Consider the following 18334-nt stretch of genomic DNA (forward strand, 5'->3'; position numbering starts at 1 on the left):
ACTGTTATATTCAGAGGGAAGAACGCTCCTTACACTTGTGGTCATTGGGAAGAATTACCACCTTACAGAAAGCTAAAAAGATCAATGGTGTCAGAGGAACTTATCTGAGAGGCAGAAATCGTTGATTGCTCAAGGAACCCCTAGCAACCTCTGGAGGCAACCTAGGGTTTCATGGAACCCTGGTTGAGAAACCCTGGTGTGGGGGATATTTTCTTGGCACACTTTGGGCCCTTTAGTACCAATTGAGAATGGTTTAAACACCACAGCTTACCTATTGTTACTGTATTGTATTGTTACTGTATTGTTGCTGACCATGTTGCTGACCATGTCCATCCCTTTATGACTGCATTGTACCCATCCTCTGATGGCCCCTTCCAGCAGGATAATGCACCATGTCACAAAGCTCCAATCATCTCACCATTGGTTTCTTCAACATGACAATGAGGTCACTGTCCTCCAATGGCCTCCACACTCACCAGATCTCAATCCAATAGAGTACATTTGGGATGTGGTGGAACTGGAGATTCACATTATGGATGTGCAGCTGACCAATCTGCAACAACTGCGCGATGCTATCATGTTAATATGGACCAAAATCTCTGAAGAATGTTTCCAACACCTTGTTGAATCTTTGCCACAAAGAACGAAGGCAATTCTGAAGGCAAAAGGGGGTCCAACCCGGTACTAGCAAGGTGTACACAATAAAGTGGTCGGTAAGTGTATATAAGAATAGAAGCCATGTGCTTCTACTCTTTTTTCCTAATAATGAAGCATTCTATTACATTTAAATTGGAATTCAAGCAATCAAATTAGGTTTTTTGGTAGTAACAACGGTGGACCGTGCCTGCATAATGCATGTTGAAATGACCAGTTGTGATCTCTATTACAAGCCTATGTGACAGGGTGACAGCGCATGAGAACAATTGGGTACAGGCAGGCCCGGACTGGCCATAGAATCTGTTACACAATATATGTAGCCAGATTCTGTTTTCTACTTTTATATCAGGTCTGGTGAGGGCCTCCAGGGAGGGACTTTGACATGGGCAGGAATTTACTCTGCTAGAGTAATCCTTCTGCTGCAGTGTGACACCTCTCGTGACACTAAATAGAGATGCTGGTGTTTGTAGAGATGCTGAAGCTCGTAGAAATGCCGGCCCTCAATAGAGATGCCGGGCCTCGTAGAGATGCCGGCGCTCAATAGAGATGCCGGGGCTCGTAGAAATACCGGCCCTCAATAGAGATGCCGGGGCTCAGAGAGATGCCGGCGCTCAATAGAAATGCCGGGGCTCGTAGAATTAACGGCCCTCAATAGAGATGCCGGGGCTCATAGAGATTTCAGTACTCATAGAGATGCCGCCGCTCAATAGAGATGCCGGTGCTCGTAGAGATTCTGGCGCTCAATAGAGATGCCGGGGCTTGTAGAGATGCTGGCGCTCAATCGAGATGCCGGGGCTCGTAGAGATGCCGGCCCCCAATGGAGATGCTGGGGCTCGTAGAAATGCTGGCCCTCAATAAAGATACTGGGGCTCGTAGAAATGCCAGCCCTCGATAGAGATGCCGGGGCTCGTAGAAATGCCAGCCCTCAATAGAGATGCCTGGAGCTCGTGTAAATGCCAGCCCTCAATAGAGATGCCGGGGCTCGTAGAGATGCCTGCCCTCAATAGAGATGTCGGCGCTCATGGAGATTCCGGTGCTCGTAGAGATGCTGCCGCTCAATAGAGATGCCAAGGCTCGTAGAAATGCCAACCTTTAATAGAGATGCCCGGGCTCGTAGAGATGCCGGCTCTCAATAGAGACGCCAGGGGTTGTAAAAAGGCCGGCCCTCAATAGAGATGCTGAGGCTCGTAGAGACGTCGGCGCTCAATAGAGATGCTGGGGCTCGAAGTGATGCTGGCGCTCAATATAGAAGTCGGCTCCCGTAGAGATGCTGTTGCTCAGTAAAGTATGACAGTGTTCAGGGAGGGACAGTAGGCTGGTAGCCTAGACAACCCATAGGAGGAGGAATAAAGATGTATCAGGCTACGCACATAGTGTAGGATATGCAACCTGCTTAGGATACACTATGGGTGTAGCCAGATACTGGCTTTATTCTTCTTATTATTCTTGTAATTTGGTTTAAAAAAAAAAATGGGCTGCTCAGTCTAAAATGCCTGGGCTTATTTCTTGTCCCAGTCCGGACCTGGGTACAGGGACAGATCGTTGTCACCCTGTATCAGGAAATGACTGCACCTTATGAAGGTCCTTCATGCCAAGATCACCAGGTGTTATGTAAATTAGAGCTTAAAAGGTAAAATTATCTAAAAGCTTACATGAGATTTTTGGTGATTGAGTTCACATATACTTTAAACTTTCACATACTTTCACCCGTTAGAAACTTTTCCACGTACTGATCCCAGGTCCCGGGGTGAGGCTGAGTTTTATTCATCAGTTCGAAGAAATAATATGACACCGCATTGTCCTTTGCATTCCGAGCAACGTAAATTGTCTGCAAACAGTAAGACACAATCAATTATTTGCATATGCTCAAAGGTATTCTTAAAGTGTTGGGGTTCTGGGAGTCCCCCATGTATGGTACGGTTCTAGGTGACCAAGTTATGCTGGTAAGTCAAAAACTCCACTGTGATGATAGTGCTGTTGATGTAAAATTTGTTTAATACGTTTAATTCGTTTTCAGAATTTGTTTCATTTATTCGTATTCAAATCAATTTGAATTTTCTGAATTTGAATAGTTTTAGAATCAATTTCAAATAGTTTTAGAATTTGAATAGTTTTCAAATTCGAATTTATAAACTTTACAAAAAAAAAGTTTTTTTAAAAAAGTTTTCAATTTGTTTTCCAATTTCCAAAGTCAATAACATAGAAAAGAAGATAAAGGAATAGTATAGAAAATAATATAATATAATAGAAAAGAATATAACAGAAAATAAAAGAGTAGAATATAATAGAGTAATATAGAACAAAATAGAATAGAGAATAAACAAACAAAAAATAATAGAATAGAATAAAATAGAAAGAATATAACCACCTTCTGAAATTTGAATAAAAAAGAATAGAATACAAAAGAACAGAATTAAAAAAAAAACAATAGAATAGAAAGAATATAACCATTTCCCAAAATTCAATTAGAATCAATTTGAATAGAATGGAAAAGAAAAGATTAGAATAGAAAAAGTAAAATAGTATAGAAAAAACAATAGAATAAAATGAAATAGAAACAATATAACCATCTTCATATTCTAATCTATTCTTTTCTATTCTATTAAAATTTAAATTGATTCTATTTGAAGAAACTATTACTGACCGAACCTTCATGAATTTTAATTGAATACCCCTGCTGTAGAGTGTTAGTTCACCTTTTTATTTCTTCTGAAAAGGTGAATTTCCCCTTTAACCGGTTGCCGACCGCCGCACGACTATATACTGCGGCGGTCAGCCCCGGCCAGGCAGAGTGACGTATCGGTACGTCACTCGCCTGTCACTGACTTGCGAGCCTATCGCGGGCGGGCGCGCGCCCGCCGCGGCTCGTTCACAGGCAAGTCAGTGCGTGTGACCGGCGGACTCGATGTCCGCCAGTCACACTGCGATCGCTCCTGTGAAGGGAGAAAGACAGAGCGGCTTGTGTAAACAAGCTGCCTGTCAGTTCTCCCTGTGTAAAAGTAAAGATCTGACCGTTCTACTATGTAGAACGGTTGATCTTTGCTTTTACACCAATAGGAATGTCCCTACACAGTAGAAAGCACGCCCCTAGGACACACTTAACCCCTCCCTGTCCAATAAAGTTAACCCCTTCCCTGCCAGTGTCATTTTTGCAGTAACAGTGCATATGTATAGCACTGATTACTGCAGTAATGTCACTGGTAACCCCAAAAGTGTCAAAAATGTCAGTCAAGGGTCCGATCTGGCCGCCGCAATGTCGCAGTACCGAAAAAAAAATCGCAGATCGCCGCCATTACGCGTTAAAAAAAAAAACACCAAAAATGACAAAAATCTTTCTCTTTGTTAGTAAACGCGATAACTTTTGCGCAAACCAATCAAAATACGCTTTTTGCGATTTTTTTTACCAAACATAGGTAGCATAAAACAAATTGGCCGAAAAATGTTAAAAAATTTTGATTTTTACTTTTTTTGGGGAATTTCATATAAAAAAATGTGAAAAATATTGTTATTTTTGCAAAATTTACGCTCTTTTTTTGTTTATAGCGCGTGATCAAAAAATCGCACAGGTGATCAAATACCACCAAAAGAAAGCTCTGTTTGTGGGAAAAAAAGGACGTCAAATTCGTTTAGGTACAGCGTCGCACGACCGCGCAATTGTCCGTTAAAGTCACGCAGTAAAAAATCGCAAAAAAACCCCTGGTCCTTTAGCAGCCAAATCCTCCGGGGCTTAAGTGGTTAAGTGTGCTTCACTTCTAAGCCATTTTATTTTGTCCACATTGTAATACCTTTTTTGTAATTTTTTTTTTTTTGTAAATAAAACTATTTAAAAATCATTAAGATGAATTGTTGAATGCTCTAACTAGAAATAAAGAACTCTGCCTCTTTGAAGAAACTATTGTAGTCTAAACCCTGTTGCATTCCTCTCTGAGTGTGGCAGCAAGGAATACTGAGATTGTTTAACCTATTGGTGCTGAAAGCATGCAAAACATACGGCCTCTCGGCGGGTGGGCCTTGGCCCCAGGTGGCTCCATATTTGCACGCAATATTGCAAAAACAGCTGTGCCATGAGCACGCGCCTTGCACGCTCCCTCCACAATTACCGGTAGCTAACGTAAAGCTCCCAATTGCTGCTTGTGATTGGGAGCTTTCCGATCATATGACTGCCATGACAACCAATCACGGCGGTCAGTTAATCATAAACCCCGCCCCATCTACCAGCAACTTAAACCCCTTAAAGGGCCAGGAGGCGCTGACGTCAAGAGGTTAAAGTCAGAATCGCAATAGCAGGTGCTGTGAACAGTGCATGTTTCTGCTAATGCACATGGCAGATATACCATGTGTATAAATGGGTAACTGATGGTCATTCTCAGTCTGCTCGTGCTTAGATTGGCTTGGTTCTTATGATAGCAGACAGCCAATCAGTTCTGGTAAGTACTGTATAAGAATGGTGCAGCGCTAAAATAAAAATGACCAAAGTCCACATCTAGAGATAGAGTCCCAGTGGAAAGAAGTGTGAGTATCTTCAATCTGTATGTGATTGCCACCAACCCCCACACCGGCACCCAATCACACAGCCTCTTATCAGATAATGTAGACCCTCACTCAGTGGTGGCTGGTGCTCGGTAATTCGGGGGGGGGGGAAGGGGCGGCAAATCAATGCACCTCCCTGGTCAGTCTGCAACACATCCCCCCCCCCCCCTGCCTCCTTTCCTCCTCCTTCCTCCTGTCTGAGCCGGGGATGCCTCTGGGAGCTGCGGGATGGCTGAGCTGCTGTGCTTCTCCTCCAGCCGTGTGTCTTTTGCCTCTTCCTGGCCACTGGCCTGTAAGATCGCTTCTCCTTTTGGCCAATCGGAGTCTCACAAGGTCTCACAACCCTTTTCCTGATTGGCTGGGAGGAGAGTCAGTGTGACAATAGCGAATATTCATTTGGGGTTGCCATACAACTGAGTGGACTCAGGGAGCCCACCCTTTTTTGAAGCCTATTAGAGCCTCTGGCTCTAATCACGTGCTTCAAAAAAAGAGAAAAATCCCCTATTGGAATCAATGCGTCCGGCGCCCTGCATGTAGATTAGGGGGCCGTTCGCATGGATAGGGGGGCGGCGCTCCTGCGCCCCCAATGGACGGGCTGCCACTGCCCTCACTACAAAGGTCTATACAAGCGGTGCAATGTACATCAGGCACAGATGGTAGAAAGATCCTCCAATAATCCACTAACGATAGTCTCAACAGTTAAACCATATCATGTATAGATAAATAGGACACTCCTCATGGTGTAGAAGTAATTAACGATGTAATAAAATAAAAACTGAAGAAAAATCCCCTAGGATATGGGACTTTTAAGGCAATAACCAATCCTTGAGTAATTGTTGTAAAACATATAAGTAATTTTATTAATGTTATACAAAACATCTCTCAGTAATAAAATAAAAAGATCCACTTACAGATTGGTTACTTATGAAGCTTCAGTGTATAGGAAACTGTCAATCCTGTGTTTCAAGCCAACAAAATGGCCACCATATCCCAGCGTGTATAGACGACATACATCATCGGAGAGGATCGTTAGTGGATTATTGGAGGATCTTTCTACCATTTGTGCCTGACGTACATTGCACCGCTTGTATAGACCTTTGTAGTGAGGGTCTATATTATCTGATAAGAGGCTGTGTGATTGGGTGCCGGTGGTGGTCATCACATACAGATTGAAGATACTTATACTTCTTTCCACTGGGACTCTATCGCTGGATGTGGACTTTGGCTGATTTTTCAATTAGCGCTGAAGCGTTCTTATATTGTTTTTTATTGTTTCTTTCACAATATTGTGTTAGCTGCTTTTTTATTATAATTTGACATTTTAATCTATTACCAGGCGCAGCAGTTATATTATATATCTGGTAAATACTGAACCAAAGAAACTTTTTTCCACATAACACATTTTATTTGTTTTTTTTGCTTTTTTCTACTGGCAATTTTAGCTTATTTTGCGTCCCGTATGTTCATGCACATTATTTATCTGATTCTTATTCTTACTTTACACTTATGCTCCCAAAAAGATGTTGGCACCAGCTCATAGGGCAGATGGGTTTTTATCAGCCTCGGGGACGGAGTATTATTCAAGACCTCTACACCTGAAGAGAAGAATGAAATCGTCAGTGCCAAGTCCATTATATAATCACCCAATCACTGTGACAGGGGAACCACACTCACCGGAAGGAATGGGTGGTGGGGAGCAGATCTCCAGAAATGGAGAGCGTACATGGGTGGGAGCACGCTTGTTTTTCTCTAATTCACCATTGTTCATTATGAAGTCCACAATCTCTTGCATCCATGTAGTGCCTAGAGAGACCTCAGAGGAAAAGAAAAAAATTATAAGGAGAAAAAAATTTATAATGGTAAACTTAAAGGCCAACTTCATCCAAAATCTTTTTCTTTTGTCTTGAATACAGCAGGGAAGGTTTAGATCCTGAGTTCTCCCTGTTCTGGAGAACTCTACCCACTATTGTTGAATCAGGTGTTAGCCAGGACAGACTGTAGGAGACTCCTAAGAACTAACTTTATTTTGGCCTCCTTACTATATTGATGACCATTTCCATATTACTAAAATAAGATTAAAATGATACAGCAAATACTGTGGACTTCTTATTGCCAGTGGGTTTAAATACTTGTGTACACTACTTGGTTTTTATGTCATGACTTCTCTTCTGGCAGTGCTGGAACTTACTGCTTCACTAATGTACGGTAATGACATGTGAGTGCCGTTCAGAACTGTAGCACCCAGTCGGCAGGTCCACCAAAGCCTAGACTCAAAGAGTTGGTGACAGCTGCAGATTAAAGGTGGGTATTACAGCAAAAGCAGTTTTTTGGCATCTCTTTCTTTATAAGTTCTGCTTTGACACACCGATAAGATACTTAAGAGATAAGATAGTAAAAATTAAGCTATACTATCCATATGTATACCTAAAAAACTATATTTTGCTGCATTGGGGTTGCATCTTTGATTTTGTTGATGGTTATTTTCCAAATTTTCCACAAAAAAAAAAACATTATCAGACCAAAGGACAAGCTGCAGAGAAGTAACATGTAAGTTTTACAGAATCTGTACATGAAGTCAACTGGTTTGGTAGGAAATTCCATCCATTCATTTTTGTTAAATGGTATTCATCCAATGCTACCTTAACATCTCAACGGTTAAAGGATTGAAAAATCAGTTGCTCTACCTGTGGCTCTCCAAGATTAAATTATAATATCGGAATGATATTGCTTTAAAATACCTGTCTGGATACCTTTCATAGACCAGCCAGACATTGGTCCTAGAGCACTGCGTTCTCCAGGAGCTGGGATTACATAAAGAACCATCAGCTCTGCCATGAACGTCAACCAGCGCTGTTTGTCTGGTTGAAATGAACAGCTTTCTGTCTTCAATGACATGACTGACTGCCAAATGTGTTTCAAGGATATTTTACCCATTGATTGGCCCAAAATCCTGTCTCAGTCCCATCCTTTTGGATGTTAGTTTGTATTATAATTCTTCCTCTTAGATTGCTGTACATCCTGTGGATCTGTAACTAGGCCTGGCCTGATTATAGCTTCTAATCTAGTCTTTTCCTTGCCCTAACTTCAATTTATTTCCTACACATTACACAGCCCAACAATGACTGCAATACCTCAGTATTCATCCTATATTTGCTTTACCCTGCATCTGATTGACCTGATTTTTTCTAGCTTTCTGCATGTTGCATGTCCTGACATTGATCTGCTTTCTGCTCTTGACATAAACTTTACCCTGTCTTATCTCACACATTTTACTTAAACCTACACTATGTCCTGGTCTTGCACTGCTTTCTGCAGTTATCTACATTATCTGCTCTGACTTAAGCCTAAGTTTCCTTCCCTACTCATGTCCTGTATTTGAATGAGGCCTATACAGGATGCCCTGACCTTGTCGTGCATTCTGAACTTACCTTTAACCTTCTCCCTGACCTTGGACTGCTTCTTGGAATGGACTTGAGTCTACATTACTTGCCTTGACCTTATCCTACTCCCTTCACTTACCTTGACCCCACATTACCTGCCCTGACCTTGGCCTGCTTTCTGCACTCGACTTAAGCCTACATTGCCTGCCTAGACCTAGGCCTACTTCTTTCACTTGACTTGAGCTAATATTGCTTGCCCTGACCTTGTTCTAATCCCTTTGTTTTGCTTTGACCCTACATTGCCTGCCCTGACCTTGGTCTGCTTCCTGCACTTGACATGAACTTAACCTTGTCTAAGCTCCCACATTTGACTTGAACCTGCACATGATGTCCTGGCCTTGTCCTGCTTTTTGCAGTTGATCTAAGCCTACATTATCTGCTCTGATTTGAGCCTGCAATTCCTTCCCTCCCCATGCCCTGCTTCCTGTATTTGAATGAAGCCTGCACTAGATGCCATGAACTTGTTCGGCATCCTAAACTTAACTTTAACTTTGTCCCTGACCTTGAACTTCCTCTTGCAGTAGACCTCTACATTGCCTGTCTTGACCTAGGCCTAGATCCTTCACTTTACTTGAGACTTCATTGCCTGCCTTGACCTTGTCCTACTCCCTTCACTTGCCTGGACCCTACATTGCCTGCCCTGACCTTGGCCTACTTCCTGCACTTGACTTGAGCCTACATTACCTGTCCTGACCTTGTCCTACTCTATTCTCTTGCCTTGACTCTACATTGCCTGGCCTTGTCCTACTCCCTTCTCTTGCCTTGATTTTACATTGCCTGGCCTGACTTTGGCCTGCTTCCTGCACTTGACCCTTCATTGCCTGTTCTGATCTTGGCCTGTTTTCTTCGCTTGGCTTGAGTTTCATCTTGGCCATGGGAAAGGATTTTAATAATAAAATTCTGCTCTTGAACAAACTGATTGAAGGAGGTCAGGTGGGACAGGACAACCCACGATTTTTGGCTGGTTCATCAAGAACTGACTGAAATTCTCTCTGTGTATGGCCTGCGTAAGGCTTTTTTGTTTGCAACTATTCCAATTTAGAAAAAGTATGGTGACAACTGACAACAAGGGTAACAAAGACAATTTACACAATCAATTAGCATAGACTCAAGCCTTTCTTACCTGCCTTGGGATAAGTCGCTATGAGAACATCATCTGGTCTGGCTTGGAATTTTTCAACGCCCTCCCATTGTTCCGCAATAGGTTTCATTAGCGGTACTCCATTAACTAAGCACAGCGGGAACCTGTAGAATACACCTTCTGGGACTTTGTCGAGGATGGCGGCATAATCCTCCTGAGTTAACTATACAAGGAACATCAAAAAAATTGGATGCTCTCACTTATTTTAACCTTCATTACTTGTTAAAAAAAATTTTTTATATATACATCTAAAAAATAAAGAGAGCATGCATAAAAGGTCTTAAATATTCTGAAAAAAAAGTTTTTTTTTTTTTTTTTTTTTTTACAATAAAAACGTAAAAGCCATTATTTTCATGTGAAAAAACACAGAATGTATAATATATCATCGAAGACTAGCCAACACTGTTCAAATAGCAAAATACAGCTATCTATCTCCACCTGCTGAACTGTTGCTGAACTGTTGATGAGTTTTGCAATGATAGATTAGAATAATATAAATTAAATTAAATTAAATAAAAAATGTTACAATAAGGAAAAAATGTTTAGGTATTAATGAACTATAAGGTTTTAACATTTTGTAGTGTATTTATAAAAGTTTTGCATAGCAATTTGCCCAGTGCATGCATGTTCGCGAATGGGGCAGGGAAAAAGATGTTAGTCTTTTTTTTCCTGAGCTGGTTAAGTGCCGGTTCACACTGGGGCGACCTGTGAGGCGACCTGGTCGCCTCACAGGTCGCCGCAGGTCGCCTCCCATAGGGAAGCTGCGGACCCGTTCTAATAGTAGCGACACAAGTCGCTCCGACCTAGAAAAAGGGTCCGGAGCTTCTTTGGGGCGACCAGGAGGCGACCGCCATAGACTTCAATGTTATGAAGTCCGTGGCGGCCGCTCCGAGGTCGCGGCGCGCTGCTCGCACCGCGATCTCGGAGGTCGCCCCTGCAAGTAGCGTCGCGGTAATGTGAACCAGCGCTATATGTTTCTATTTTTTAAAAAAAAAATGAAAAATACATAATTTGCCCGCAAGAGGGCATTAAAGCGGTTGTAAACCTAAAAAAAAAAAAAAAACCCTGCAAGACAAAGGCATAATGAGCTAGTATGCATCGCATACTAGCTCATTATGAATTACTTACCTTAGAACGAAGCCCCAACACGAACCCCCGGACACCGCTGTGGGAGCTGACATCTTCCCTCGGCGTCTCTTCCGGGTTCGGCGGCTCCGGCGCTGTGATTGTCCGGAGCCGCGATGACGTCACTCCCAAGCATGGCCGGGAGTCATTTTCCGGCAAGCTCCCGGCAAGGAAAGCTGAAGGTCCACCGGACCTTCAGAGCGCATGCGCTGCTCACGTGAGCGGCTCCATGCAGTGCAAATATCTCCTAAACCGTGCCGGTTTAGGAGATATTAATTGTACCTACCTTATTATAGGCTTACCTGTAGTTAAAAGTGGAAAAAAGCAGTATACTACCGCTTCAAGTATCATAGAAAATTGCCCTAATACTTAGCACCATCTAATAGTCAAATGCTGTATTTTCATTTTAAATCAATGAAAAACCTTCTACCAGCCCAGGAAATAGCATAACATTCATTTTTGTTTTGCACCATTTGCACACAGAAAATGTACATGCACTTTTACTGGGTAAATTTCTATGCATATATTTTTTTTTTTATATAATTTTTTTTAACCACTTGCCGACCTACTGGTACGTCACTAGCCTGTGAGGCTCTGGGGAGCGAGCGCGCGCCGCTGGTGGTCAAGGACCCCCCCGCGTGTGTGACCGGCGTACCCGATGTCCGCCGGTCACTCTGCGATCGTCGGTGGAGAGGGAGAAAGGCAGGCGGCTAATGTAAACAAGCCGCCTGTCATTCTCCCCTGTGTAGAAACAGTAATCATACGGTTCTACTATGTAGGACCGTTGATCACTGTTTCTACAGCTCAAGCCACAGCCAATCACAGTTAGAATCACGCCCCTAGGGACACACACAGCCCCTCCCTCTCAAAAAAAGTTAACCCCTTCGCTACCAGTGTCATTTTGCAGTAACAGTGCATATATATAGCACTGATTACAGCAGTAATGTCACTGGTAACCCCAAAAGTGTCAAAAATGTCAGTCAAGGGTCCGATCTGTCCGCCCCAATGTCGCAGTCCCGCAAAAAAAAATCGCAGATCGCCGCCATTACACGTTAAAAAAAAAAACAGCAAAAATTACAAAAATCTTTCCCTTTGTTAGTAAACGCGATAACTTTTGCGCAAACCAATCAAAATACGCTTTTTGTGATTTTTTTTTTTTACCAAACATATGTAGCATAAAACAAATTGGCCGAAAATGTTAAAACATTTTGATTTTTACATTTTTTTGGGGGAATTTCATATAAAAAAATGTGAAAAATATTGTTATTTTTGCAAAATTGTCGCTCTTTTTTTGTTTATAGCGCATAATCAAAAAATCGCATAGGTGATTAAATACCACCAAAAGAAAGCTCTGTTTGTGGCAAAAAAATGCTGTCAAATTAGTTTAGCTACAGCGTCGCACGACCGCGCAATCGTCCATTAAAGTCACGCAGTGCAGAATCGCAAAATACCCCCTGGTCAGGAAGGGAGTAAAATCTTCCGGGGCTTAAGTGGTTAAATAAATACACCCGTATGTGTTACATTTTGATGTAGTGTAGTAACATTTTACATTTATACCCTGATTGTTTTCTCCTCTGGCAGATCCAACAGTTACATAGTTTGCTTGGAAAACAACAAACATGTCCATCAAGATCAGCCGACAGGCAACAGAACCGTAACCTGCGGGTGATCCAGAGAATGGCACAGGACCCTAATAAAATTAGCTCCAGTTATCTCTAAGAGGGAAAATTCCTTCTGGATCCCCAAAGGCGATTCCACACTCCTGGATAAACAATCTGTGCAGTTCTCCAGCTGCTGTTTTCCTGTTCCTTCTCTTGTCTGGAATCTCTTCAGGCAATGTATGAACAATGGGAGAGCTGGCAGTGTGTCTGTGTACACTGGAACTTGTCAGCCATGACTTCTAAAGCATAGCCTGGCCTTAAACCAGACACATATTAGTCTGATTATTGCTGGTCTGTGAAATGGGTCCACACCGTCCACTGTATTCTCTAACTGCCCTCCCAGTACTGTCACACTTCATCCTATAACTACCCTTCCAGCAGCACACACAGAGCACAGTGGTCAGGACTTTATAATGCACAGAGCACAGGAGTCAGGAGTGTGTAATGCACAAAGTGAAGACGCAAGGAGTGTATAGTGACAGAGTACAGAGGTCAGGAGTTTGTAGCACACAAAGCACAGGGGTCAGCAGTACGTAAAGCACAGAGTGCAGGAGTGAGTAACACACAAAGCACAGGGCTCAGTAGTGCATAATGCACAGAGGGCAGGAGTGAGTACCGTATTAAGCACAGGGGCCAGCAGTGAGTAATGAACAGAGTGCTGGAGCCAGGAGAAAGTAACACATGAAGCACAGGGGTCAGCAGTGCGTAATGCACAGAGTGTATGAGTCAGGAGTGAGTAACACACAAAGCACTGGGCTCAGTAGTGCGTAATGCACAGAGGGCAGGAGTGCGTAACACAGAGGCGTAACTAGAGCCTTCAGGGCCCCGATGCAAGAAACCATGAAGGGCCCCCCCAGATCCCTGGCCGGGGCCCTTCCCTTCAAGCCCAGGGCTCTTCCACTAATCCTGGGGCTCTTTATTCTCGTTGCATGGCCTTTTATTACGGTCCCGCAGCAGGATCCTTTCACAAGTTCTGCAGTGGGCTCCCTTCCTGCAATCTTGGGTCCTCCCCACAGTGGTGCAATGCCAGGGCCCGGTCGCAAGTGTGACTTTTGCAATCCTGGAAGTTCACCCACTGGTTTGCTACTGGGCCCCCTGGAGCATAGGGCCCGGTAGCAATCGCAACCCCTGCAACCCCTGTAGTTACGCCCCTGGCGTAACATATGAAGCACAGGGGCCAGCAGTGAGTAATGAACAGAGTGCTGGAGCCAGGAGAAAGTAACACATGAAGCACAGGGGTCAGCAGTGCATAATGCACAGAGCGCAGGAGTCAGGAGTGTGTAACACATAAAGCACAGGGATTAGCAGTGAGTTATGCACAGAATACAGGAGTGCATAACACATGAAGCACAGGGGCCAGCAGTGCTTAATGCGCAGCACGCAGGAGTAAGGAATGTGTAACACACAAAGCACAGGGCTCAGCAGTGAGTAATGCACAGAATGCAGGAGTCAGGAGTAAGTAACACATGAAGCACAGCGGTCAGCAGTGCATAATGCTCGGAGTGCAAAAGTGTGTAACACACGAAACACAGGGGTCAGCAGGGAGTAAGGCACAGAATGCAGGAGTCAGGCCTGCATAACACATGAAGCACAGGGGCCAGCAGTGCGTAATGCACAGACTGCAGCAGTGAGTAACACATGAAGCACAGGGGCCAGCAGGGAGTAATACACAAAATGCAGGAGTTAGGAGTGTGTAACACATGAAGCACAGGGACCAGCAGTGAGTAATGCACAGAATGCAGGAGTGTGTAATACATAAAGCACAGGGGCCAGCAGTGCGTAACGCACAGCACGCAGGAGTAAGGAATGTGTAACACACAAAGCACAGGGCTCAGCAGTGAGTAATGCACAGAATGCAAGAGTCAGGAGTGAGTAACACATGAAGCACAGGGATCAGCAGTGCATAATGCTCAGAGCGCAGGAGTGTGTAACACATGAAGCACAGGGGTCAGCAGGGAGTAATGCACAGAATGCAGAAGTGCATAACACATGAAGCACAGGGGCCAACAGTGCCTAATGCACAGATTGCAGGAGTGAGTAACACATGAAGCACAGGGGCCAGCAGGGAGTAATACACAGAATGCAGGAGTTAGGAGTGTGTAACACATGATGCACAGGGACCAGCAGTGAGTAATGCACAGAATGCAGGAGTGTGTAATACATAAAGCACAGGGGCCAGCAGTGAGTAATGCACAGAATGCAGGAGTCAGGAGTGTGTAACATACAAAGTACAGGGGTCAGTAGTGCATAATGTGCAAAGCGTAGGAGTGTATAACACACAAAGCACAGGGGTCACCAGTGCGTAATCCATAGAGCACAGGAGTGAGTAACACACAAAGCACAGGGGTCAGCAGTGCGTAATGCACAGAGCACAGAAGTAACACACAAAGCACAGGGGCCAGCAGTGCATAATGCGCAGAGAACAAGAGTCAGGAATGAGTAACACTGGAAGCACAGGGGCCAGCAGTGAGTAATGCACAGAGTTCAGGAGTCAGGAGTGAGTAACACACAAAGCACAGGGGTCAGCAGTGCGTAATGCACAGAGCACAGAAGTAACACACAAAGCACAGGGGCCAGCAGTGCATAATGCGCAGAGAACAAGAGTCAGGAATGAGTAACACTGGAAGCACAGGGGCCAGCAGTGAGTAATGCACAGAGTTCAGGAGTCAGGAGTGAGTAACACACAAAGCACAGGGGTCAGCAGTGCGTAATGCACAGAGCACAGAATTAACACACATAACACAGGGGTCAGCAGTGCATAATGCACAGAGCACAGGAGTCAAGAATGAGTAACACTGGAAGCACAGGGGTCAGCAGTGCATAATGCACAGAGTTCAGGAGTCAGGAGTGTGTAACACATTAAGCACAGGGGTAAGCAGTGCGTAATGCACAGAGTTCAGGAGTCAGGAGTGTGTAACACACAAAGCACAGGGGTCAGCAGTGCGTAATACACAGAGCGAAAGGTCCAAGGGTGCATAGTGCACAGAGTGCAGGGGTGTGTAACAAACAGAGTGCAGGGGTCAGGGGTGTGTAACACACAGAGTGAAGGGAAACCCCTTCCTCAGCTGTGTCACGTGACCAGAGAAGAGCAGAAGCTAAGGGAAACCTCCTTTACTCTGAACTGAATCTGTTTGTCTCTGAAGGCCAGCAGGCAACAGAAGTGTAGCTGCAGTGCTTTTGGTGATAACTGCAGCACCACAGACACTATGGGGGATTTTTACCCCCTTATCTCCACCGTATCTACGCCCCTCCATTTTAAGACTGTACTCCTAGCACTGTCACACTGCATCCTTTAATTGTAATAATACACTGTAGAGTCATTATAAATATTCTAACTGCACTCCAAGCACTGTCACACTGAAATCTCAGCACTTTCACACTCTTCTTATAACTGCTTTTCTGAACTGCACCTTCTAACTGCACTCCCAGCACTGTCACACTGCACCTCATAACTGCACCCCCAGCACTGTCACACTGCACCTCATAACTGCACCCCCAGCACTGTCACACTGCACCTCATAACTGCACCCCAGCACTGTCACACTGCCCCTGATAACTGCTTTCCCAGCACTGTCATACTGCACCTCATAACTGCACCCCCAGCACTGTCATACTGCACCTCATAACTGCACTCCCAGCACTGTCACACTACCCCTGATAACTGCTTTCCCAGCACTGTCACACTGCACCTCTCAACTGCACCTCCAGCACTGTCGCACTGCACCTCATAACTGCACCCCCAGCACTGTCACACTGCACCTCATAACTGCACCCCCAGCACTGTCATACTGCACCTCATAACTGCACTCCCAGCACTGTCACACTACCCCTGATAACTGCTTTCCCAGCACTGTCACACTGCACCTCTCAACTGCACCTCCAGCACTGTCGCACTGCACCTCATAACTGCACCCCCAGCACTGTCACACTGCACCTCATAACTGCACCCCCAGCACTGTCACACTGCACCTCATAACTGCACCCCCAGCACTGTCACACTGCACCTCATAACTGCTTTCCCAGCACTGTCACACTGCACCTCATAACTGCTTTCCCAGCACTGTCATACTGCACCTCATAACTGCACCCCCAGCACTGTCACACTACCCCTCATAACTACTTTCCCAGCACTGTCACACTGCACCTCTCAACTGCACCTCCAGCACTGTCTAACTGCACCGTCAAAACTACACCCCCAGCACTGTCACACTGCCCCTCATAACTGCTTTCCCAGCACTGTCACACTGCACCTAATAACTGCTTTCCCAGCACTGTCATACTGCATCTCCTAACTGCTTTCCCAGAACTGTCACACTGCACCCTCATAACTGCACCCCCAGCACTGTCACACTGCACCCTCATAACTGCTTTCTCAACACTGTCACACTGCACCTCATAACTGCACCCCCAGCACTCTCACACTGCACCTCATAACTGCTTTCCCAGAACTGTCACACTGCACCTCATAACTGCACCCCCAGCACTGTCACACTGCACCTCATAACTGCACCCCAGCACTGTCACACTGCCCCTGATAACTGCTTTCCCAGCACTGTCATACTGCACCTCATAACTGCACCCCCAGCACTGTCATACTGCACCTCATAACTGCACTCCCAGCACTGTCACACTACCCCTGATAACTGCTTTCCCAGCACTGTCACACTGCACCTCTCAACTGCACCTCCAGCACTGTCGCACTGCACCTCATAACTGCACCCCCAGCACTGTCACACTGCACCTCATAACTGCTCTCCCAGCACTGTCACACTGCACCTCATAACTGCTTTCCCAGCACTGTCACAATGCATCTCTTGAATGTATGCCCAGCCAGGGTCGGGCCGTGGGGTAGGCAGAAGAGGCAGTTGCCTTGGGCACTTTAGCAGAAAGGGGGGCACCATAATGGCAGGACCTGCAACTTATTCTGCTCGGGTAGTTCACAGATCAATATGAGGGAGGTGGACTTTGATCCTATTGCCTTGGGTGCTGAAGGACCGTGCCTCAACACTGCTTAAGAACAACGCCTTTACTGTGCCTGCAGTTGGGTGAAACTTTGCACTGCCCGTCCTTATCTCACCCTGCACCCTCACCTCCACAAGTCCCCAGTTGATCTCTTGTATTACTCACATCAGGTTTCTGCATTGTGTGTGCTTCCTCTCTCCAGCCTCAGCTCCGGCTCTGCTGACTGTAGAAGCATCCAAATAAAATATAAATAGGGTGTATGACGTCACAGAGGGTGGGTTCCCCCGGGAGAGTGAAGCAGAGGGCAGAGCTCAGCAGAGAGCACACAGCGTAATCATGTGCCCGCGTTCTTATTAATAATAAACAGTCCACTGCCGGGGGAAATGAACGCAGTAAAAATAATAAACCTTTCCGCTTCCCCATATCTGCCTATCACATAGCAGCCAACACGAAAAAAAAAAAAAAAAAAAAAACCAACATGTGCGTTAACTGCTGGACAGGATCCTAAATCTTAGACGCACATCCGCTTACATAGGACTGCTCATGGTTGGACTTCTGCAGGAATATTGAGCATTCAGTCTTATAATTGTAGCACTACTCCCTTGGGAGCTGCTGGTTATGGGTTCCCCTGGGTTACCATTAGCAACGACATGACAGTTTGACATTTCCCAAGTGTTTTAGTCAGGAAACAGTCCGGTAGCTTTGGTTTTTGTGTTTTTATTAGGAACTTGTATAGGAGAAGGGAATGAGTGAGATACTCCAACTTTATACACTATGCACAATAGGCTCGGATGACTTGAAAGTGCTGAGTAATGCTG

General features: G+C 44.9%; 1 protein-coding gene across 1 annotated transcript in view; it reads right to left on the reverse strand.

The window, feature by feature from the left end:
• Positions 1–17901, reverse strand: part of LOC309558527 (uncharacterized protein) — a 58352-nt gene extending 40451 nt beyond the window's left edge. The window contains exons 1-5 of the mRNA XM_082261607.1: positions 17682–17901; positions 9751–9931; positions 6862–6990; positions 6685–6782; positions 2359–2485 (exon numbers count right to left, since the gene is read on the reverse strand). Coding sequence (XP_082117733.1) covers positions 2359–2485; positions 6685–6782; positions 6862–6990; positions 9751–9931; positions 17682–17696 — 550 coding nt within the window. The 5' untranslated portion in view covers positions 17697–17901. The remainder of the gene's footprint in view (positions 1–2358; positions 2486–6684; positions 6783–6861; positions 6991–9750; positions 9932–17681) is intronic.
• Positions 17902–18334: the final 433 nt, after the last annotated feature.

This window comes from Pelophylax lessonae, assembly GCF_965119305.1.
Source record: "Pelophylax lessonae genome assembly, chromosome: 6".
Taxonomy (NCBI): Eukaryota; Metazoa; Chordata; class Amphibia; order Anura; family Ranidae; genus Pelophylax; species Pelophylax lessonae.